The sequence below is a fragment of the Vanrija pseudolonga genome, chromosome 6 (genome assembly GCF_020906515.1).
Source record: "Vanrija pseudolonga chromosome 6, complete sequence".
Lineage (NCBI taxonomy): Eukaryota > Fungi > Basidiomycota > Tremellomycetes > Trichosporonales > Trichosporonaceae > Vanrija > Vanrija pseudolonga.
This window is the reverse complement of record NC_085854.1, coordinates 1,651,086-1,672,252: the sequence shown is the minus strand read 5'-3', so window position 1 is coordinate 1,672,252 and position 21,167 is coordinate 1,651,086. Positions and strand designations below refer to the sequence as shown.

At 59.3% G+C, this 21,167-nt stretch overlaps 8 protein-coding genes across 9 annotated transcripts; 5 read left to right on the top strand and 3 right to left on the bottom strand.

The window, feature by feature from the left end:
* Positions 1-23: 23 nt before the first annotated feature.
* On the bottom strand, positions 24-3,856 carry TOF1_1 (Topoisomerase 1-associated factor 1; the record flags this gene model as incomplete). 2 transcript variants are annotated; one of them, XM_062774958.1, is made up of 13 exons in its annotated part: positions 24-979; positions 1,018-1,140; positions 1,177-1,434; positions 1,469-1,750; positions 1,787-1,868; positions 1,906-2,051; positions 2,087-2,427; positions 2,463-2,550; positions 2,590-2,694; positions 2,742-3,029; positions 3,079-3,279; positions 3,316-3,437; positions 3,475-3,856. In XM_062774958.1, the coding sequence occupies 13 exons, from the start codon at positions 3,854-3,856 to the stop codon at positions 32-34; spliced, it is 3,366 nt and encodes a 1,121-aa protein (XP_062630943.1). In that variant the 3' UTR covers positions 24-31. The 2 variants fall into 2 exon arrangements, with proteins under 2 accessions (XP_062630943.1, XP_062630942.1); XM_062774959.1 differs by having other exon boundaries at positions 1,469-1,868.
* Positions 3,857-3,968: 112 nt separating this feature from the next.
* NOP58 (Nucleolar protein 58) lies at positions 3,969-6,197 on the top strand. The gene is made up of 3 exons (XM_062774957.1): positions 3,969-4,419; positions 4,471-4,664; positions 4,713-6,197. Exons 1-3 carry the CDS (start codon positions 4,301-4,303, stop codon positions 6,071-6,073), a joined length of 1,674 nt encoding a protein of 557 aa, XP_062630941.1. The 5' UTR covers positions 3,969-4,300; the 3' UTR covers positions 6,074-6,197.
* Positions 6,198-6,328: 131 nt separating this feature from the next.
* On the top strand, positions 6,329-7,616 carry CPR6 (Peptidyl-prolyl cis-trans isomerase D). The gene is made up of 4 exons (XM_062774956.1): positions 6,329-6,448; positions 6,488-6,588; positions 6,624-6,693; positions 6,741-7,616. Exons 1-4 carry the CDS (start codon positions 6,356-6,358, stop codon positions 7,602-7,604), a joined length of 1,128 nt encoding a protein of 375 aa, XP_062630940.1. The 5' UTR covers positions 6,329-6,355; the 3' UTR covers positions 7,605-7,616.
* Positions 6,674-10,246, bottom strand: EXO84 (Exocyst complex component EXO84). The gene is made up of 6 exons (XM_062774955.1): positions 10,042-10,246; positions 9,658-9,998; positions 9,353-9,619; positions 8,237-9,313; positions 6,741-8,198; positions 6,674-6,693 (listed from the first exon to the last, which is right to left on the bottom strand). Exons 1-5 carry the CDS (start codon positions 10,200-10,202, stop codon positions 7,633-7,635), a joined length of 2,412 nt encoding a protein of 803 aa, XP_062630939.1. The 5' UTR covers positions 10,203-10,246; the 3' UTR covers positions 6,674-6,693; positions 6,741-7,632.
* A 221-nt stretch (positions 10,247-10,467) lies between these two features.
* Positions 10,468-11,818, top strand: Tsnax (Translin-associated protein X). The gene is made up of 7 exons (XM_062774954.1): positions 10,468-10,604; positions 10,647-10,885; positions 10,928-11,048; positions 11,098-11,176; positions 11,233-11,298; positions 11,412-11,498; positions 11,603-11,818. Exons 1-7 carry the CDS (start codon positions 10,494-10,496, stop codon positions 11,740-11,742), a joined length of 843 nt encoding a protein of 280 aa, XP_062630938.1. The 5' UTR covers positions 10,468-10,493; the 3' UTR covers positions 11,743-11,818.
* Positions 11,819-12,152: 334 nt separating this feature from the next.
* Positions 12,153-13,363, top strand: uck1 (UMP-CMP kinase; the record flags this gene model as incomplete). The annotated part of the gene is made up of 5 exons (XM_062774953.1): positions 12,153-12,216; positions 12,443-12,499; positions 12,586-12,695; positions 12,898-13,177; positions 13,218-13,363. 5 exons carry the CDS (start codon positions 12,153-12,155, stop codon positions 13,361-13,363), a joined length of 657 nt encoding a protein of 218 aa, XP_062630937.1.
* A 194-nt stretch (positions 13,364-13,557) lies between these two features.
* On the bottom strand, positions 13,558-18,228 carry RPC1 (DNA-directed RNA polymerase III subunit RPC1; the record flags this gene model as incomplete). Its single annotated transcript, XM_062774952.1, has 8 exons — positions 13,558-14,792; positions 14,831-15,586; positions 15,627-16,472; positions 16,510-16,658; positions 16,697-17,733; positions 17,771-17,920; positions 17,972-18,113; positions 18,164-18,228. The coding sequence occupies 8 exons, from the start codon at positions 18,226-18,228 to the stop codon at positions 13,558-13,560; spliced, it is 4,380 nt and encodes a 1,459-aa protein (XP_062630936.1).
* A 404-nt stretch (positions 18,229-18,632) lies between these two features.
* Positions 18,633-21,122, top strand: sly1. The gene is made up of 7 exons (XM_062774951.1): positions 18,633-18,980; positions 19,034-19,124; positions 19,170-19,548; positions 19,586-19,732; positions 19,772-20,081; positions 20,119-20,617; positions 20,662-21,122. The coding sequence occupies exons 1-7, from the start codon at positions 18,712-18,714 to the stop codon at positions 21,085-21,087; spliced, it is 2,121 nt and encodes a 706-aa protein (XP_062630935.1). The 5' UTR covers positions 18,633-18,711; the 3' UTR covers positions 21,088-21,122.
* The last annotated feature ends 45 nt before the right edge of the window (positions 21,123-21,167 follow it).

The window sequence follows — 21,167 nt, the reverse complement described above, 5'->3', positions numbered from 1 at the left end:
CCGCAGCCAGGGCTCAAGCTACTGGCTTAGTCTATTCGTCGTCGTCGGGGTCGATAACCCGCTGCGTCGGCCGTGGTCGGACGCGGCGGGACACCACGGCGTCTGCGTCGTCGTCGTCCGAGTCGGCACCCAAAGTCTCGCTTGGTGTGGCATTTGGCGATGCGCTGAGCACCGCGCGCTGTCGGCGAGATGGCCTCGGCACGGGTGTGCTCGGCGACCCAGGCTCGCTCTCGTCGTCGGCATCGACGCCCTCCTCCTCCTCCGCCACCACCACGTCCTCCCCGCCCTCCACAACCCCCTCCATGTCGTCGAGCGTAAGCGGGCCACCACCACGCTTTCCCCTCTTGCGCTTCTTCGTCCCCGTCTCGCGCATAATGTTGCCCGCTTCCTCGGCTTTCTCCTGCATCTGAAGTCGCAGCGCCTCCTCGCGAGCAAAGAATGCAGCGTCGGCATCCTCGTCATCGTCCGAGTCCACGATAAACGCCGCAGACTTGAACTGCTGCACCTCGGCCGCCTTTTGCGCGCGACGCTTGCGGGGCAGGCGGTCAATGTCAGAGTCCGAGCCCGGGCTTGCTGCGCGACGCCGCCTCGTCCGCCGGATAAGCTTCTTCGGGTCCTCGTCCAGGTCCACGGGTGTGATGAGGAACTGGTTCAGCGCGCCGACTGCGCTGCTGATCGTCGAAGGCAGAACCTTGGATGGGAGGAACCACTTCTGTTCCCTAATGTCCTCGGCCTCTGTGGCCTCAAAGTTGAGCAGCTTGAGCATGAGTCGAAAGTGCGCATTCTCGCGAACAGCGGCCTTGAGCTCATCGCTGTCAGGCTCGAGGTCGAGCTGCGCAAACTTGGCAATGGCGTCGGCGCTGGGGCCAGAGAAGTCGCGAGTTGCGCGTTCGCCATCGCTGTCCACAACAGAGAGATTCCGTTCCCCGTCCACAGACAGCACGATCTCCGTTCGTGCAGCAAGCACAATTTCGAGGACCTGTGGCGGGTCAGCCACGCACCCTAGCGGAGACCCACGTTGATCATCCACCGAACCCACTCCTCGTGGTCGGCGTCGACGAGCATCTTGACCACCACGCCCATCTGCTGGCTCCACGACAGCTTGTGCTTCTTGATAAACTCGAGCTCGGCAGGGCCCAGCTGGCGGGTCAGCTCACCATCGGTGGTATTACCCACCTTCTCCTGGATTCGCGCGCGCTGCCCGCCCATGCCGTCGTCCTCCTCCTCGTCGCTCTTGTACGACGAGTGCTGCTTCCACCTGCCGCGCGACTTGGGGCCAAACGCGTCGACGATCATAAACGGGTCTTCGGCCATGCGCTTGAAGAATTTGCGAAGCACAAAGCCGATGAGCTCGACCAGGTCTTTGCTCGGCTTCCCCTTGGGCAGCGAAGCCTGGTCCTCGAGAACTTTGCCAAAGAGATACATTGACGAGACCTAAATGTCAGCCGCGGTCTCATGGCCCTCTCACCTTGAAGTACAGTCCTTCTGCTTGTGCCTTGACGACTTGTCGGTGCATGAGGCCGACGACACGCTTGACCTTCTCAATGTCATCGAACGACGAGTAGCGTGCCAAGTACGCCAGCAGCGTCCTGGCTACGGCCTCGGACGCAAACCGTTGCTCAAAGGACGCAAAGGTGAACGCGTGCTCGCGGTAGCTCGGTGCGTCCTCGTCGGGACCGATATCCTCCTCCTCATCGTTGGCGTACTCTTCTGGGATTGGTGCCTCGCCAGTGTTGTGCGCCTTGAGCGCCTGTCGCTTCCTTCGAGCAGCTTTGCGCTTCCGCACATACATGTACGCGTTGTCCTTTGAGTACCTCTCCAACATGCGGAGGAGGACGTATGCAAAGTGGATAATGGCCTCGAGGTAACTGGCGGTTAGGTCCGGTTCCCCGCCTAACCACTCACCCAACAGATTGGTCCTTGTAATTAGAGACAACCTGCAGCGAGGCGTCCAAAATATCGCCGTTGTAGTACAGCTGATTCTGGATAATCGCAGCCGCCTCGCTGTCTTCCTCGTCGCTGGAGTGGGACATTGCCTCGATAAGAAGGAGCTGTCGGTCAGCCGGAGACGGCATTGGATACGTACAATCTGGGTGAAGCAGTTGATGCTGGCCTCAAGTTCAGTCCAGGCAGGTGGGTGATCGTCCATGGTGCTCTTCATTCGAGAGGCAACCCAGCGGACCGTATCCAACTCCGCCATCACAGCGATGCGACCAAGTGGCAAGTCGTGGTCAACCTGCGCCGTCGCCGCCTCGGGCCCCTCGCCTGTGGCCTTCGCGGCCTCAGTCGCAGCGTCAAGCTCCTTCTTCCGCAAGATGAGAAGGAACTCCATCATGAAGCTGGAAACGTAGAGCGCACGGACGCTGTCGGCTGGTCGAACCTTGCTCCTCTCCATCTGAATGTCCTTCCGGACCGACTCGAAGAAGGCTGCGGGGTTAGTTGGACCGCTTCAGGCAACTTACAATCAAAGTCCTTCAACAATTCCTTCCCAAAGTTCAAGAGCACTGCCATGGCCTCTGGACTGATGTACGCGTCCACAGTCAGGTCATCCTGGATGGTCAGCGACAGCCCAGCTAGTATGCGACCTACCGCCTTCTTCTGCCTGCCCGTGCGCTTCTTCTTGATTTCGTCCAGGACCTTGGCAGCATCCTGTGCAATGGCATCTTGGGAATGCAGAATCACTTTTTGTCCACCCTGGTAATGTCAGCTGGCTGCAAGGAGAATCGGATCGATTAACTGACAGCCTTGACTGTGATGGTGGTACCGAAACGCGAGTGGCGGGAGGGAGCAGCACGCGCTTTTCGGATCTTGGCCTGTAGCTCGTTGCTGAGTAGCTTGGCGAGGTTCTCGACTGGTGCTTTGACTGGGTCTCTTGCCAAGTCGACTGGCTTGACTGAGCGGAACAGCAGTTGCGTCACATCCAGAATGAGCATGTTGAAGGGGTTGAATTCTGTGCGGTCGGCATGCGAGGCGAGGACAAGGAACATGTCCATGAATTCGAACTTCTGCAACTGGGTAATGAGTGTAGACTGTGGCCCATGTCAGCTGGGGGAACACGATGGAGTCAGCTGCACGTACCTGGAGATGTGACAGTTCCTCCTGTTCACCAGTCGCATTATCTGGGGCCACAACATCCCTGATCGCCAACAGGTTGCGAACGATGTGCAGACCAAGCGAGATGATGCGCTCGTCCTTCTCCTCTCGGCGCCCTTGCTTTGCGAAACTGAGAGTAAGGAGCCTCATGATGTACCGCAGTGTGTCGCCTTGGAGTAGTTGTGCCTGGGGTTAGCTTCTGCAGGCAACGTGGGCACCCACCTTGTACTCCACCTGGGCACGCAGCAGACTGGCATAGTCTGTGACGACAGGTCCTTCCTCTTCCATCTCCTTGAGCTCCTTGGCAACGTCGATAGGCCATGTCAAAGCGGCGATGAGGTCGCCTGGGGAGTTAGACCTGCTGACAATGCCAGAACTCACAAGACATGAGAGATATCTTTCTTCCCCACTCCCCACGGTCCGTGACCTCCTTGACGAGCGCGACCAACTCCTTCATGAGCCCAGCCTTGGCCATACACCGTGCGACTGTGCGCTCATCGTCCGTGTCGTCCTTTCGCCAGAGCTTCTTCAAGTCCTTGAGTACAGGAAGAACCGAGTCACCAGGCCGGTAGACAGTCATGAACGTCCCGTCGCTCTGGGGCATTTCTTCGTAGCCACCGAGCGCGTTGACGAGCGACTGGACGGCCGGCATGAACACCTCGAACCTGTCCTCCTCTGCCAAGATGTCGGGGGCGACATGGCGGTCTGGCAGGTCGCTGAACATGCCCTCTCGGGTGGGCGACGAGCCGTATAGACTGCTCATGGTGGCGACGGCTAGCTTGCTGTGAGTGATGTTATTGTCTCTGGAATGCAACGCGCTCGTCGCCGCGATTCATGAAAGGTCAGACGCGTCTCTACCCAACGCGTGTCGGAACCAAATATCTAAAAGTGGGCGCCTGAACAACTTTTGCCACGTGGTCGGTTTATACGTGGCATTAAATTTCTCACTCTTGATCTGGTCTCCTGACTTGATAGTAGAATATTTCACTCCCTCGACGAAATCGGCGCAGGACGAGGACCCACACGCAGACTGTATACTGGCCAACCTCGTCTCCACACCACCTTCAAGCATCTTTGTGCGACACACATCAACAAAGGCCAGCTAGAACACAGCATCGGCAGCCTCGTCGGGATCAGCGGACCGACAGCACAAGCAAAAACTCGGCACTTCCTCCCCCCTTCTTCCGGCAGCCCCACCCACATCAAAATGCTCGTCCTCTCCGAGACCCCCATCGGCTTCGTCGTCTTCAAGCTCGGCAACGACTACAAGCTCGACAACAAGGACCTGTGGAAGGAGTTTGAGACTCCCGAGAAGGCCAACAAGGCGTGCGTTTGATTTGGATGAGCTGTGGAAGCATCGTATCTGACTTGCCCCAGCCTCAAGGTCCAGGCGATCCAGCGCTTCACCTCGACTGCCACTGCCGTCGAGGACCTCGCTGCCATTCAGGATGGCCGCCTGACCGAGTCGCTCGAGAAGTTCATCGTCGAGGCTACCGGCGGTGCTTCTGAGGGTGACAAGAAGAAGAAGAAGAAGGTCGAGGAGCTCCTTGTTGTTTCCGAGCCCAAGCTTGGTACGTAGAGGGAAGGGTGACACCATGCCTGACACTGACGCCTGCCAGCTGCCACCATCAGCAAGTCGCTCAAGATCCCTGTCCTTTCCGACAGCACCACCCAGGAGCTCTACCGTGGTATCCGCCAGCAGCTCTCGTCGCTCCTCGGCGGGATTGACCAGAAGGACCTGAACACCATGGCCCTTGGTCTCGGTCACTCGCTCTCGCGCTTCAAGCTCAAGTTCTCGACCGACAAGGTCGACACCATGGTCATCCAGGCCATTGCCCTCCTTGACGACCTTGACAAGGAGATCAACATTTACTCTATGCGTGTCAAGGAGTGGTACGGCTGGCACTTCCCCGAGATGGGCAAGATCATTGTCGACAACCTTGCCTACGCCCGCGTTGTCAAGGCCATGGGCTTCCGTACCAACGCTGCCACCACCTCGTTTGAGCTCATCCTCCCCGAGGACCTCGAGGCTACCCTCAAGCAGGCTGCCGAGCTCTCTATGGGTACCGAGATTGCCGAGACCGACATGGAGCACATCCACTCGCTCTGCGACCAGGTCATCTCGATCACCGAGTACCGCACTCAGCTCTCCGAGTACCTCCGCAACCGTATGCAGGCGATCGCGCCCAACCTTACCGCCCTTGTCGGTGACCTTGTTGGCGCCCGTCTCATCTCGCACGCCGGCTCGCTCATGAACCTGGCCAAGTTCCCCGCCTCGACCGTCCAGATCCTTGGTGCCGAGAAGGCTCTCTTCCGTGCCCTCAAGACCAAGCACGACACGCCCAAGTACGGTCTCATCTACCACGCCTCCCTCATTGGCCAGGCTCCTCAGAAGCTCAAGGGCAAGATGGCCCGCATGGTCGCTACCAAGGCGTCGCTCTCGATCCGTGTCGACGCCCTCGCCGACGCCGACACCAAGGCCGACGTTTCCGCCGCCGAGATTGGCATCTCGAACCGCGTCAAGCTCGAGTCGCGCCTCCGTGCCCTTGAGCACCGTGCCGGCATCGTCTCGGTCCGCACTGCCACCTCTGGCCAGACCAGCCGCCAGCAGCCCAAGTTTGAGCTCACTGGCAGCTCGAGCGCCTACAACACCGCCACTGACAACGTCAACGGTGCCGACCGCCTCCCTACGCAGCCTGCTGCCGAGGAGAAGGCCGACAAGAAGAAGAAGAGGAAGTCTGAGGTTGCCGACACCACGATGGATGTCGACGCCGACGAGTCGATGGTTGCTGGCGAGACCAAGGAGGAGCGCCGGGCACGGAAAGAGGCCAAGAAGGCCGCCAAGGCCGCCAAGAAGGAGGGCGAGGACGGCGAGAAGAAGTCGAAGAAGAGGAGGGCGTCCGAGGCCAACGGCGAGGGTGGAGCCGACGACGGCGAGAAGAAGAAGAAGAAGAAGAAGAGGGACTCTGAGGCCGCCTAAACAGGGTGGCACATTTGTCTCATATCTTGCTTGTTCTCCTATCACGCTTTCGACCTCTTTGCATTGTCACTCAGATATCCATCCTCCTTTGAGAGCTCGCTGTATGCACAGAATACCTTCTGGATGAGGCCCGATGAGACGAGGCGACGTTGCTGCTGACCTGCCACTTCCGCCGGAATGGCGAAAGTGCTGGAATCCGGCCTCCACCATGAAGTAACCGTTTTGTGGCCGACCGCAACTCGATCTCACTTTGCTCTTCATCTTCATTCACCAGCACGCACAATGCCCAACACCGTGGCCTACTTTGACATTACAATCGCCGGCGAGCCGGCCGGCCGCATCGAGTTTGAGCTGTTCGACTCGGTTGCGCCCAAGGTGAGCTTGCAAAGGGGTGACAGCTGACTGACCTTCCAGACCGTCGACAACTTCAAGCACCTGTGTATCGGCGACAAGACGAACGCGGACGGCGTCAAGCTGGCGTATGCGGGCTCGGCGTTCCACCGCTGCATCAAGGGGTGAGTGTGGAGCTCTTAGGCCCCGCTGACGCCAGGTTCATGCTCCAGGGCGGTGACTTCACGCGAGGCAACGGCACCGGCGGCGAGTCGATCTACGGCGAGAAGGTAAGTCAAGCCCCGGTTGCGACTCCGCGCGTGCTCACGCCCCCCAGTTCGAAGACGAGAACTTTGAGCTCAAGCACGAGAAGCCCATGCTCCTGTCCATGGCCAACGCCGGTCCCAACACGAACGGCTCGCAGTTCTTCATCACGACGGTGCCCACGCCTCACCTGGACGGCAAGCACGTCGTGTTCGGCCGCGTGCGGGCCAACAAGGCGCTCGTGCGGCGCATCGAGGACATTGAGACGGAGAACGACAAGCCGCTCGACCCCGTCGTGATTGCCGCCGCGGGCGTGCTCACGCCCGGGGAGGTCGCCGAGGAGGACGCCAAGCGCGCGCGCGTCGCCGAGGCCGCGGCTAGCGGATCAGAGGACGTGTGGGAGGACTACCCCGCCGACGACGAGACGGTCGACGCCGAGAAGCCCGAGGAGGCGCTCAAGGTCGCTGCAACGCTCAAGAACCTCGGCACGACCGAGTTCAAGGCCGGCAACTTTGTCCAGGCGCTGGCCAAGTACCAAAAGGCGCTGCGCTACCTCGACGTCCACCCCGCGTTCCCCGCCGACGCCGACGAGAAGCTCGTCGAGGCGTACCGCACCACGCGTATTCCCCTGCTCACGAACGCCGCGCTCGCTGCGCTCAAGACGACCCCGCCCCAGGCCAAGCTCGCCGCCTCGCTCGCGACCCGCGCGCTGAACGTCGACGGGCTCACCCCCGCCGAGAAGGGCAAGGCGCTCTACCGCCGCGCGCTGGCCAAGACGCAGCTCAAGGACGACGACGGAGCAGAGGCCGACCTCAAGGCCGCCAGCGCCCTCGTGCCCAACGACGCGGGTATCCTCGCTGCCCTCCGTGGCGTCGAGACGCGTCGCAAGGCACGCAAGGAAGCAGAGAAGAAGGCGTACTCCAAGATGTTTGGCTAGAGATCATCGTCATGCATAATATAGTACATTAGACTGGTCGTGGCGGGGGCGGCCGCGAGCGGCGCTCGCTTCTAGGTGGTGGGCGGGGGACGGGCGTCGACGCGCCCGACGCGCCGCTCATGTCGCTGGCGTAGCTTGCGGCCGACACGTTGCTCATGTTGCTGACGTTGCGCAGGCCGTTGCCGTTGGCCGCCGACGGCGGAGGCGCCGGCCCGGCGTCGGACGGGCGTGCTCGGCGGGAGATGAACAGCGGCGCCGTAGAACCCTGGGACAGGTCGCCGGGGGAGGGGGGCGGCTCGCGGCCAGTGCTCGCTGGCGGCGCGTCAAACGATGACACGTCGGGGCGGAACCCGCGCGCGGCCTGCGAGCTCTGCGGTGGTGGCCGAGCGGCAGCAGCAGCATCCCGCTCTGTCAGGCTGTTGAGCAGGAAGGTAAAGTCTAGTCCCACGTCACGGAGGAGCTTGCGGTTGGCCGAGGCTGTGACCCGCAAACAGTCGTCCACCACGTTCTGCTCAATGGCGGGCGCATATACCTGCCGCCGGAATACGTCGCTAAAGTACTCAATCTGCTTCTTCGCCCATGTGACGAAGCCAGCTGCGCGGGTTAGATCAGTGTCGCAATTGATTACTCACCTGACGCCATGCGGTTCTCCTTGAACGCGTTCATGTACCAGTCGGATGTGTGTCGGATAATGGTAAAGCATACCACGGCCAGCTCGTGGATGTACATTGCGACGTCACCCTCGTGCTTGATCGCGCGGACTAACTTGAGCATAAACTCGTGTCGCGCCTTGAGGAACGTGTCGCGCGCGAGGTCGGCGCGTTCGAGCTTGACCAGCAGCTCGATGAGGCGCGCGGCCGACGTCTTGCGGATGTCGGTAGATGCCAGGTCCTTGGCGATTTGCTCGACAAGCTTGGGCTCGAGGCTCTCCATGCGGAACTTGAGCATCTCGCTCGCCTCGGGGTTGTTGGCGACGGTGCGCATCAGGCCGTGTCCTCTCTCGGCGAGCTTGACGCCCTCGTCCCAGTCGCGTGTGGCAATCGCCATGGTCAGGTCGTCTGCAAACTCGTCGATCCAGAGCAGGTCCTTGGTGTCGGTGAGGGATGTGCCGATTGTTGACAGCGGCCGAGCCTCCATGAACAGGGACATGCGCGTCATGCGCGCGGCGGCGCCCTGCTCGCCCTGGTACATTGTCCGTCTCCGCTCCTGCTCGGCCTCGCTCTCCTTGCGCCTCTTCTCCGCGAGGTCCTGCGCCACGGTGCGGAACGCCTGGAGGAGTTGCTTCTTGTCCTCGGGCTTTGGGGTGCGGTACAGTAAGACCTCCTTGCCCCTCTTAATCTTGAGGGCGCTGGTAAGGTCTCCACTGTCTTTAATATCTGTGATGACAAGGTCGGTGAGGACGAAACATCGCTCCGCGACCAGTCGCCCTTGCTCGCTCTCGCCCGACGTGTTCTGCCCGGTCTTCAACCGGCGTCGTCCAGCGACGAGCAACAAGTCGTTCAAGAGGAACAGGCTGATGTTCTGTTTGGGCTTGTATGTCGCCGCATTGAGCTCGATAAAGTTGTGTGTTTCGAACATGAGGTGTCGACCTTGTTGCAGGGGAAGATATCGCTGCGAGCCTTCGACTGTCGACCACAGGTTTGTGATCTGCGCCTTGTACATCTGTTGCAGGTCGAGCGGCGAGTTTCGTCGGGCGCGGTGGCGTTCGACTGGGTGTCAGCTGAGTTCATCTCTGTCGACCAGCTCACCATTGCCATCCTTGTCCAGCGTCGGCGCCAGCGTGTCCTCCTTGCCCATTAGCTGGGGCACCGTCTTCCACTCCGTCAACAGCTCCTTGAGCTCGAGCATCTCGTTCTCAAGCGTCGAGATCTCCTTCGAGATGGTGACAAACTCGGCGTACTGTTCCGTCACCGTCTTTTGCAGGTCCTTCGCGTTGGCCTCCTTCTGCTTGTGCAACGCCTTGACCAGCCGGGCCTTCTCCTCCTCATCGGCGCCAGTCATGACCTTTCGCACGTCTGGTAATGTCAGCCTATGAAATCAGAGGCCAACGTACACGAAGCAACATCCACATCCTTGCCCTTGAGCTCGGTAAAGTCCCACTCCTGGTGAGTTTCCGCTTGCGCCCTGGTGCCGATAGCCTCGTCGTGGACGCTGCCATGCTCATCATCGTCGTCCTCCTCTAAGCTCTGCAGTTCTCTTGTTCCAAGAGCGGCCTTGGGAGAGGAGTATCCGCCTCGTGATGTTATAGGCATCGGTGGTGGGGCGCGAATTTCGCCGTACTCGTCGGCCTCGAGAGGTGGCGCGACGTCCAAGATGACCTGGAACGGGTCGTTTGATAAGAAGTCGACTCCGTGGGCGCCAGGACCGACAGTGAAAGACTCGGGACCAGCATACCTGAAGCGTTAGATGGGTTGGACGTCCTGATCTTCCTACCCACCTCATTATGCTCATCCGCCGCGACTTCATCTTCTCCTCGACCTTGGACTTGCGGGCATCGCGCTTGCGGTCTGCGTCGCCGGGCAGCGGGTCGCGTCGGCGTGCTCCGCCCGGCGCTGGCCGTGATGGGATGGCCTGGGATGGCTTGCGAAGTGAAGCCATGCTGGGCGAGGGGGGGATGGGCTGTGGTTGACGAAGTGTACAAGGTGACGAACGGTTTGGGCTCGAGCGAGACGACGACGACCAAGCCGAGGAACACGACGCGACCTTGTTGTGACGTTACGTTAGTGGCGCTGAAATGGGAACATTAGGAAATCCATTAGGAAACGCATTGTAATCGGGCTAATGTCTCTCTTGCTGCACGTGACTCTGGTTTGAGATTTCTGGAGCACTGCGTCACTTCACGAAGACTGCTGCTTCTCGACGACTCGCACCACCACCAAGCACATCAACATGGCCGACATTGCAATGGCCAGCGCCGTGCCGGACCAGGTGGCCACCATGAGCCGCCGCGAGCACCTCTCCAAGACCTTTGAGGTGTATCGTGCCGAGCTGGACGCTTATGTGGGTTCGAACATACAGCAACGCCCGCTGACCCGAACCCAGAACGAGCGCCGGGAGAAGATCATCATCGTCTCGCGGGCAATCACGCAGCTGTCGAAAAAGCTCATCTTCCACCTGCACCGCGGAGCGACCGCCCCGGCGCCTGCCCGCGCCAAGAACCTCAAGGAGGCGCGTGCAAAGGAACGCGAGATCTGGAACAACTTTGTGGCAATCCGCAACGAGCTCGCCGCTGGGTCCGATGACGGCGGCCTGGCCACCTTTTGGAGATTCAACCGGCAGGTGTGAGTGCAGTACACCACAAGGGAGGTCGCTGACTAGAGCAGTGCCGGTGGCCTTGAAGAGTTCATCGAGGGCTACTCGTTCCTGTACTACCTCGAGACTGGCGAGCTCGTGTCCCTCGAGCACCTGCAGGAGCAGCTGACAGATTCCGAAACGGGCGAGAATGTGCGTAGTCTTATCGAGCGTCAAAGTGTGGGGAACTCACAGACCGCAGCTGGTGGTCATCACTCCCGAGGACTACGTGCTCGGCATGTCTGACCTGACGGGCGAGCTGATGCGGTACGCCACCAACGGTGAGTCCTAGCTACCCCATGTTTTCCGAGCGTTGGTAATAACACCCACCCTTCAGCTCTGTCTACCGGCGATCATGATACCCCGCTCGCCGTGTGCAATTTTGTGCGCACGGTCAAGACGCGTAAGTGAAAGAGTCGAGTCGGAAGGAGCGCAAGGCTCTCTCGGGCAAAGTTGGAACGAACGACTGTGCAGGGGCTGGGCGTGTCAAGGCTTTTCTCTGACGACGCACCGCAGTGTTTGATGTCATCCCGGAGAGCGTTCTGTACAAGCTCAAGAAGAAGCAGGAGGAGACGACTCGCTCGCTCGAGAAGATTGAGAAGGGTGGGTACTTGGCGGCTACTGTCAGAGACCGGTCTGGTCTGGCCTGGCCCATGTTGGTCACCAGATCGGCGGGGGCGACAAGCAGCTACTGACGCCCCACACAGTGTGCTACGCGCTGCGGCTACGCCTGGTCGAGTTTGGAGACAAACCAGAGGTGTTGCGGGCCATGGCCAAACGTGCCCTGGACGAGGCCAACATGTCGTCGAGCGGGGGTGGTGGGGCCACAGAGGCCCGTGACGACTAGGTGGGGCAGCTTGGGCACCTCTTCTAGACTCTTTGTATCATAGCATCGGACCCAGAGGCATTGGCTTTATGCGGGGATAAGCAGTGGGTGGTTTGTGCATGGAGAGGTATGGGCTCTAGGCACGAGGAGGAGACGTTGCAGCATAGCGTAGCGTAGCGTTTGAGCAATGTCCGCCTCGAGCATGCCGCAGCAGCAGTGCCACCTGGGCTCGTTCGTGGCTGGGTGGGTTTCGATCCCGATCGCCCTGGCTGGCTGGCGCCAATTCCGCCAACGCGTCAAGCCAACTCCACCAACTTACCACCCGTTTAAATATCTCGCTGGCTACCCGCCCCTTTCAGACTTGCGAACACCTCGTACTCTTCTTCTTGCTTCACCCACTCTCAACCTAGATCACCCTAGACACCACCACAATGCCCGCTGCTTTTGACCCCAAGCTCATCACCGTCGTCTTCGTCCTCGGCGGCCCTGGTGTCGGTACGTGGATTGTTTTCAACTAGCTCGCGCGCGAGCTCGCGAGCTCCAGCGCGGCTCGCTTGGCGTGTCCACGACGTCGAGGAGCCCACTGAGCCGTCTTCCAACGCGCCCATTGAGCTCTTCTCGCCGCGCCGGCTTATTCTCGCCGACGTGGAACCATCCAGCATACCCTCTTCCCACCTCTCGCGCCATCTTTCCCGCCGGACCGCATACTGACCGGCTACAGGCAAGGGCACTCAGTCTGCCCTCCTCGTCGAGGACTACGGCTTCAAGCACCTCTCGGGTATGTGTGGTGCCGGCGTGTGCGTGCGCGCCGGCCCACTTGAGCCGTTGGTTCCTATCAGCTGACGCCATGGCCTCTCTCTGCAGCCGGTGACCTCCTCCGCGCTGAGCAGGCTCGCGAGGGCTCAAAGTACGGCGAGCTCATCCGCAACAACATCAAGGAGGGTCTCATCGTCCCCATGGAGGTTACGCTCAAGGTGAGTTGGCGGCGGTACCGAGTCGGTCGCAGTCGGGAGGCGCCGGCGCCGGGTACGCGAAGAACGCGACACGAGACACGATACCCTCCTCGCGCCCCGTGCTGTTGTTTGCCGAACCGGCGCGCGCGAGCTCGCGCTCACGCGCACATGGCGCCACGTTTCCGTGCCGTGCTTAGCCGAGAGTGAAGACTGACCCGTCCAGCTCGTCGAGCAGGCCATCAACGAGGCCATCGCCGCGCCCCCATCGTTCCCCGAGGGCTCGCACCTCGCCGCCGGCTGGCAGAACGGCAAGGGCCGCTTCCTCATTGACGGCTTCCCCCGCCAGATGGACCAGGCCCTTGCGTTCGACGAGCAGGTCGTCCCCTCGGCCTTTGTCCTCTACTTTGCCACCTCGGAGGACGTCATGGTCACTCGTGTCATGCACCGTGCCCTCACCTCTGGCCGTGCCGACGACAACGAGGAGTCGCTCAGGAAGCGCTTCCGTGAGTCTAGCTGCTGCCGGCCTCGACGCTCACACCACAGGCACCTTCAAGGAGACTTCCCTCCCCGTCATCGACTACTACATTGAGAAGAACCACGTCGAGGTCATCAACGGTACTCCCCCCATCCCCGAGGTCTACGCTTCCGTCAAGGCCGCCGTCGTCAAGCGCCTCGGTGCCGACTTTTAAACAGCCATCTTAACAACAGCAGGGAGGCGCCCTGTAATACACTACTAGAAACCGTATCATGATGCATGCGGGATATCCATATTAAGGACACTTTTAGACCGGAACGTTGCCTGTGGTGGTGAGGCAGAATGCTAGTTGGGGGTGGGGGAATGATGGGTGGTGTTGTTGTCTATGGAGGGGGAGGCTTGTGTCGCCTATGCGTCGATGTCCATGCCGCTGCCGCCCGCAAGGCGATCGCGACCCCGGTTGTACGAGTCCTCAAAGACAAGAGGCTTGCGCTTTGGCAGGAACGGCGCGGACGTGACAATCGATGCGATCGAAGTACCGCAGTTGGGCGCCGGCGTGCCCATGATGATGCACTCGGAGACACCTTCAATCTCGTCGACCTTGGAGAAGAGAGAGGCGTCAAACAGGTGGTCGGTCGTCTTCTCAAACGATGCCAACATGAGGACCGAGTCCTTCATCTTTTGGACACCGAATCGAGTGATACCGAGCACTTCGCCCTTGTACGTCATGACGTCGCCGAGAAGCATGACGTGTCGCGGGTCGATGCTCATGCCGTGCGACTGCATGGTCGTCTGAATCTCGTTGTAGATGGTCTGACGGGCCGCTTCGATACCCAGCACCTTGCACGTCTCCATGACGTGGTTGGTCTTGGTAAGGTAGCCGTTGACACCGTCGGTGCCCATGACCTCACACAGACCGTAACCAGTGACGAGCAGCTTGTGGTCTTCCTTCCTCTTCTCGTCCTTGGTGATGACCGAACGGTTGATCTCGGGCAGACCCTTGACCTGGACACTGGGGATGGCGCGCTTCAGGAACTTGAGGCGCTCGTAGACGCCGTCAAACTTGTCGGCGTCGCGCATGTCATTGATGTAGATCTTGAGACGAGACTTGCGCGAGTTAATCGTGACGTCGCTGTCCTTGATCTTGAGCTTGGGCGCAAGCACAAGCGAATGCTTGATAGAGTCGAGCGTGATTTCCAGCTGAAGCTTCTGAATGGCATCGACATCGATGTGGACTTCGAGGAAGGCACCACCACCGGTCCAGGCCTCCTCAATGATTGAGGCGATCTCACCGAGAGTGGTCTTCTCGATACGGCCCTTGACGATTCGGGCGACCGTCTCATCCTCTGGCTTCTCGAGCTCCACAGTGATAATGGGCGTGGAGATGACCTTGGCCGCGTTGATAATCTCCTTGATACGGGGCACACCGAGTGTGACGTTCATGGAAGCGACACCGGCGAAATGGAAAGTCTTGAGCGTCATCTGCGTTCCGGGTTCTCCAATAGACTGGGCACCGACGGCACCAACAGTCGATCCAGGCTCAATCTTGGCCAGGAGGTAACGGACACGACAGTTCTCCAGGAAGGATCGGATTTGAGCCTCGGTGACCTTGTGAGCATTGTCAAGGACCTGTCTGATTTTGACTGGCATGTCAGCTTACGCCCGTATCGGAGACACTTACAGTCATCAGACTCGAGCAGCTCCTCGTACTCCTCCATGCTCTCGGCCGTGTCGGCAGCTGGAACGCCACGAGCCTCGCGCTGCGCAGCCATTGTCTTGACGACGTGGTCGACGACAAACTTGTACGTGTTCTCGCGGAACTTGACGTGAACCTGCTGCCACTCGCGCGGCACCTCGATAACAGGCTTGGGGGGCTCGACAAACTTTTTGCCACGACGTTGAGGCTTGGCCTCTGCCGCTTCCTCCAATGCAATCTCGGGGTAGATGTGCCTGGCGATCTGCTGGATCTCGTAGGGGTAGAGGGTGTGGCCGGCGCTCGACGCCGTGCTCATGGCGTGAGACCAGGAGCGCACGTACTCGACTGGTGTGGCGTCACCTTCCAAGCAGGCCGGGTCGAGCGAGTCGTCTCCGTACTCGAACTGGACGACACCGCCGACAGAGTTGCGAACACTGAGATCGTACTGCGTCGACAGGTCCTCGAGCGCCTTCATGAGACGACGAGCCATGTAACCGGTCTCGGCAGTCTTGACTGCAGTGTCGACCAGACCTTCACGACCAGAGATGGCGTGGAACAGGAACTCGGTGGGCGTGAGACCAGAGAAGAAACTGTTGCGCACGAAACCCTTGGAAGGAGGGTTCTTGCTCTTCTTCTTGAAGTGAGGCAATGAGCGGTCCTGGAAGCCATTGGGCACACGGTTACCAGCAATAATCTGCTGTCCGACACAGGCAACCATCTGAGCGACGTTGATCTTAGAACCTGAAATAGTCAGCACTATTTCCGGCTCCGCCAAGCTTACCCTTGGAACCACAAGTAGCCATGATTAATGGGGCGTTGTGACGACTGAGTTCTTTCATACACGTCTCACCGACAGCCTCTCGGACCTGCGACAGGAGACCAGAGATTGTCTGCTCTAGTGTCGTTTCCTGGTCGCATCCAGGGGCGTTCTGGAGCTTTCCCCTCTTGGCCAATTCAATGTTCTCGTCGCACTTGCTGTATGCCTCTTCGACCATGCTATCCTTGCCGTTGGAGAGCATCTCGCCGGGGATGACGTCGTTGATACCGAGGGAGAAGCCCTGGTTGGCGAGCCAGCGTGCCGAGAGCTTGGCCAAGCGTGTCATTGCTAGTGCAGCCTCGTTGGAGCCATAGTCGCGAAGAATGACACCAAACACCGAGTTCTTCTTGCCGTCACCAACAGTGTTCTTGTCAAACACACCGCACATGATTTCACTGTTGACGATGACCAGGTAGCCGTCGTTTGGCGACATGTCTTTGATGTAATTGTCCGACTTTGCAGGCTCGATAAAGGTACGGCACTTGGCTTCCAGGTTGACGAGTACCTTGGACTTCTTGTTGGGACGCATTAGGAGGTTGTACACTTGCTTGCCGGTCCACAGTCTGACTGGCTTCCAGATGGTCGGGGGAGGAAGGTCGATGTCGAGAATACCGTCGCCGAGGTAGGAACAAATCTGAGTGAACTGCTGCCTATCCAACAAGCGGTCGCGGCGAGAGAGCAGGTACGATGCTGTGATGAAGTCCTGGATGGCAGCAACGATCGGTTCTCCGTTACGAGGAGTGACCAGGTTCTTCTTGACGGACATGAGCTCCAGTGCCTCGGTACGGGCTTCTTCTGTCTGCGGGACGTCTGAATTGTCAGCGCTTATCTTGCACATTGCACGTACGCAGGTTCATCTCGTCACCGTCGAAATCGGCATTGTAGGGGTTGCAGACACACTCGTTGAGACGGAAGGTACGCCAAGGACGGACACGGACACGGTGGCACATGATGGAAATCTTGTGCAAACTAGGCTGACGGTTGAAGAGGACAATACTGGGAGGGTCAGTAACCTGAGAACCAGCTGTACTCACTCTCCGTCACGAAGGTGGCGGTGGACAATGTCACCAATCACGAGGTTTCTGGCCATCTCCTTCCTCCTTTCAATGTCCTTGATCGGCTGCAGCGAGCGTCGTGGGTACGGACCCCGTCCGGTTTCGATAATGTTTGCTCCTGGGTGCATGCGAGAACCGTTGACAACGGCCTTCCTCATCGCCTCGATGTTGTAGCTGGTGACACGCTCCGGGTATGACAGCTTGACGGCAATCTTCTCGGGAACAGCGACCTCGTCGATGCGAAGGTTCGGGTCGGGACCAATGACTGTACGACCAGAAAAGTCGACACGCTTTCCCGAAAGGTTACCACGGAAACGACCCTGCTTGCCCTTGAGACGCTGGACAAAACCACGGATAGGCTTGGTACCCGTGTTGATACCGGGGGTCTGCGAGTTGATGTATAACGCAATCATCTGGCTGAGGGCATCCCAGTTGGTAAGGGTCTGCTGCAGACCTTGGCCCTTCTCCATGACCGACAGGAGGATACGGTTCTGAATGACAATCTCGACGAGCTTGGCGGTCAGGTCATCTTCGTTGTTGCCCGACTCGGAGGCGACCGAAGGACGGATGGAGGGTGGAGGAACCGAGATGTAGGTCCACAGGTAATCTTCTGGCCGTCCAATGTCCGGGTGAAGGGCCAAGAGCTCGGCGTCCTCAGCAGTGACTCGACGGAACAATTCCAGGACCTTCAAGGGGTTGAGGTCCTCGACCGACTTGCTCAGGTGGGTGCCGATAGCACCTTGTTCCGCAATGACAGTCTTGAAGTTCTGCATCCACTCCTGCTTGGCATCGGCGTTCTTGTTGGAGCGGTACGGCTCGTGCGAGATCTTGAGCGTGCCCGACTTCTTGACGATACCGTTCGGGGCAAAGCAGTAAGGGCAGGTGGTCTGCTTCTTGCACGCGGCGAGAACACCCTTCGAGGCAGACTGTCGCTGGAGCATCTCGAGCTTTGGACGACGGAACCGCTTCAGGTACGCCTTGCGTTCTTCCACAGGCAACAAGACTCGCGCGCAGGTCTGATGAGTCAGTTCGAGTCCCAAGTGCCACACCCACCTTGCAGATGCACGACAGCATGTTGATAGTGGGACGGAAGTATCCAATGTGGAAGACGGGCAGCGCAAGCTTGATGTAGCCGTAGTGGCCAACACAGTGCGTGTGGTCCTCGTGACAGGTTGGGCAAGTTCCACCCTTCTCGTTTGGGCCCTGGGGAGTGGGTTAGCTATCCGCAACGTGATGAATAGCTTCGCAACCCACCATGCGGGCATCTAACGGGCCACCCGGGGCCGTGGTTCGCGAACCGTCCTCATGGTTCTTGTACAGCTCTGGGATCGTAACCTCGACCTCGGAGACGCGCACAATGTCCTTGGGCGCGAACGGCTTGAACTGGATTTGCTTTCTGTGGTCGTGTTAGTGAGTGACCTGTGATGCCACTCCCATGCTACTCACATGCGCTTTGGGGCATCCTGAGAGACGTATCGCTTCTCATTGTGGTCAAAGTATTCGTCCTCCATCTCGACGACTGTGGGCGGCGACAGCCGTGATCGAGCTCAGAGACGTTGGCGGTGCTGGCCTGGGCTGGAATGTGTGGCGAATTCGCTTCTGCTGCAGTGCAGGAACTGTCGCTGCTCACCGCCAGACGAGCGGCTTTTGGGGGGGGAGGGGGGGGGTGTCAAGAGTCCGAGGTGGGGGTTGATTGTTGATGCCTCGTCGACTCTGACTGCTCTGTTTCGATGTCATTCGAGTGTGCAGCTTGCAGAAATCCTCGAAGCGTGTGGGTGGGTGGTGGCGGGAGTATATTTTTGGGAGGCGAATCCAGGGTCCACTCGCGTGGTTTCCATGCGCCCTACCTCCACGCATATCAACCCTGGCTGCCCTCTTGTCCATGTCGACGACTTCCAGCGTTCATCGTGGTTGTCGCTCGCTCGTCGTGTCAACAACTCCACCCCCACTACTACGCCGCAAAGACTGCAGCTGTTGCCGCAAAGCATTCAGCCATGTCTCGCCCTACCCTCCTCCAGTCGCAGACGTCGGCGCTCCTCACCCTCCTCAACCTCAACCAGCAGCCATCAGGCTCGGCAGCCCCGACACCTTCCTCGACACCCGGCCCCTTCCCTCGACCTGGCACGCCGTCGGCCACGTTTGACGAAGGATCGCAGGGCCCCCTCGTCTGGAAGGTCCTCATCCTGGATGACTTGAGCAAGGACATCTTCGCGACTACCCTCCGCGTCCAGGACCTGCGTGAGCAGGGAGTGACGCTGCACATGTGAGTGGAGGTGATACCGACGAGGCGAACCGCAAAGGCTGATAAGACAACAGGCAGCTTCACTCCCAGCGTCCTCCGCTCTCCGATGTCCCCGCCGTCTACTTCGTGTCCCCAACATTGGCCAACATTCGTCGCATAGCAGAGGTAGGTTCTTCCCATTCGGCCTCTGTCACCTACTCACACCAACAGGACCTCAACCCTCCACTCTACTCGTCCTACCACCTCTCGTTCACGTCGACGCTCCCCAGGCCGCTTCTTGAGGAGCTTGCGTCGCTGATTCTCGCCAACGACCCCACTGGTCAGACTGGACAGCTCATTAGCTCGGTCCACGACCAGTTCCTCGACTTTGTTGTTCCCTCCCCCAGCCTCTTCTCCCTCCTTCCTCGCCGCGAGATCAAGAATGAGGCCAATGGGTCTGGTGGCAAGAAGTCGAACAAGGCGCCAGAGAAGGAGGTTGATGGAAAGCCGAGCTATGTCGTCCTCAATGACCCCAAGGTCACGGAGGTGGAGATCGAGGAGGAGGTTGAGCGCATCGCCAAGGGCCTGTTCAGCGTGATTGTCACCATGGGTGAGTACCTATGCAAAGGGTGCTGCTGACAATCTAGGTACCATTCCTATCATTCGGTCTCCCCGTGGAAACGCTGCCGAGATGGTTGCTCGCAAGCTCGACTCCAAGCTCCGCGATCACATCTCGTCTAGCTCGTCTCAGCGCGGCGGCAACAGCTTCGGGGCCGACAGCCTCCAGCGGCCTCGTGAGTGCCGTGTCACAGACTCCATGCTCACCCCCACAGTCCTTGTCATTCTTGACCGCAACATCGACCTCATCCCCATGCTGTCCCACTCGTGGACCTACCAGGCTCTTGTCCACGATGTCCTCGACATGAAGCTCAACCGCGTCACTGTCGAGTCGCCCGAGAACGGCCGTCTGCAGAAGAAGTCTTACGACATTGACTCGAAGGACTTCTTCTGGGCCAAGAACGCCGGCAACCCCTTCCCTCAGGTCGCCGAGGACATTGACACTGAGCTAAACCGCTACAAGGTTGACGCTGCTGAGATTACTCGATCAACTGGTGTCAGCGATGTCAACGACGTGTCGCAGATGTGGGTTACAAGCATTTTCCGCCGCTAACCCGCCCAGTGACTTCTCGTCCAACGCTGCCAACCTCAAGACTGCCATCACTGCCCTCCCTGAACTTACCGCGAGGAAACACACCCTTGACACACACATGAACATCGCCACGGCTCTCCTCCAGTCTATCAAGGAGCGCAGCTTGGACAACCTGTTCCAGCTCGAGGAGAATGCCACTCGCCAGACCAAGGCGACCATCATCGACGCCCTCAAGGGCAAGACGGATGAACCTGGACAGGTTGCGCACCCCACGGCCAATGACCAACTCCGTCTGGCCATTATCTACTACCTCTCCGTTCCCGACAATGCGATGCCCAAGGAGGACCTTGCGGAGATCACCAACCTCTTGAAAGAGCACGGCGCAGACATTGCCGCGCTCGACTATGTCAAGAAGGTTCGCGAGATTACGCGCATGACCATGATGGCCACCCAGCCCACTGTCGCCGCCCAGACGACACAAAGCACGGGCGGCGAGTGGACCAAGGGTTTCAGCGCCCTCGGCAACCGAGTGAGTGGAGCGAATGAGATGCTGGCAGCAACTGACACCCCCAGATTACTGACCGCTTGCGTGAAGGCGGTATCACCGGTGTGGGACTGGACAACCTGATTTCTGGTGTCAAGAGCTTCCTCCCCGCCAAGAAGGAGCTCACCATCACTCATCTCGTCGAGTCTTTGATGGAGCCTTCTACGGCTGCCGCCCAGGCACTGCAGGACACGGACGACTACCTGTTGTTCGACCCACGGGCGACTCGTTCTCGCAACACTGCCCAGTCCGGACGCACACGTACACAGTTCCAGGAGAGTGTGGTGTTTGTTGTCGGTGGCGGCGGCTACGTCGAATACTCCAACTTGCAGGAGTGGGCGTCGAGGAGTCAAAAGGAGGGTGGTGGTGGTGGCAAGCGCATCACGTATGGTAGCACGGAGATTCTTAATCCCGAGGCCTTCTTGAACGCTCTTGGGGAGCTGGGGACTGCTTAGATAGAGGTTGGAGCGGATGCATCCATGTAGACTACCGCTTACATTTTGTATAGAGGTGGATTAGGAAAGTCAGTCAGGCA

Excerpts from the sequence above, each read along its gene's own strand:
- Tsnax (XM_062774954.1), top strand. The coding sequence starts at position 10,494 with ATGGCCGACATTGCAATGGCCAGCGCCGTGCCGGACCAGGTGGCCACC. Across the intron at positions 11,049-11,097 it reads ATTCCGAAACGGGCGAGAAT|CTGGTGGTCATCACTCCCGA; the intron begins GTGCGTAGTCTT and ends CACAGACCGCAG. Across the intron at positions 11,299-11,411 it reads TGTGCGCACGGTCAAGACGC|TGTTTGATGTCATCCCGGAG; the intron begins GTAAGTGAAAGA and ends GACGCACCGCAG.
- CPR6 (XM_062774956.1), top strand. The coding sequence starts at position 6,356 with ATGCCCAACACCGTGGCCTACTTTGACATTACAATCGCCGGCGAGCCG. Across the intron at positions 6,449-6,487 it reads TCGACTCGGTTGCGCCCAAG|ACCGTCGACAACTTCAAGCA; the intron begins GTGAGCTTGCAA and ends CTGACCTTCCAG. Across the intron at positions 6,694-6,740 it reads AGTCGATCTACGGCGAGAAG|TTCGAAGACGAGAACTTTGA; the intron begins GTAAGTCAAGCC and ends CACGCCCCCCAG.
- sly1 (XM_062774951.1), top strand. The coding sequence starts at position 18,712 with ATGTCTCGCCCTACCCTCCTCCAGTCGCAGACGTCGGCGCTCCTCACC. Across the intron at positions 19,125-19,169 it reads ACATTCGTCGCATAGCAGAG|GACCTCAACCCTCCACTCTA; the intron begins GTAGGTTCTTCC and ends TCACACCAACAG. Across the intron at positions 19,549-19,585 it reads CAGCGTGATTGTCACCATGG|GTACCATTCCTATCATTCGG; the intron begins GTGAGTACCTAT and ends CTGACAATCTAG.
- NOP58 (XM_062774957.1), top strand. The coding sequence starts at position 4,301 with ATGCTCGTCCTCTCCGAGACCCCCATCGGCTTCGTCGTCTTCAAGCTC. Across the intron at positions 4,420-4,470 it reads CCCGAGAAGGCCAACAAGGC|CCTCAAGGTCCAGGCGATCC; the intron begins GTGCGTTTGATT and ends GACTTGCCCCAG. Across the intron at positions 4,665-4,712 it reads TGTTTCCGAGCCCAAGCTTG|CTGCCACCATCAGCAAGTCG; the intron begins GTACGTAGAGGG and ends GACGCCTGCCAG.
- EXO84 (XM_062774955.1), bottom strand. The coding sequence starts at position 10,202 with ATGGCTTCACTTCGCAAGCCATCCCAGGCCATCCCATCACGGCCAGCG. Across the intron at positions 9,620-9,657 it reads GGATGTGGATGTTGCTTCGT|ACGTGCGAAAGGTCATGACT; the intron begins GTACGTTGGCCT and ends TGACATTACCAG. Across the intron at positions 9,314-9,352 it reads GCTGGACAAGGATGGCAATG|TCGAACGCCACCGCGCCCGA; the intron begins GTGAGCTGGTCG and ends GCTGACACCCAG.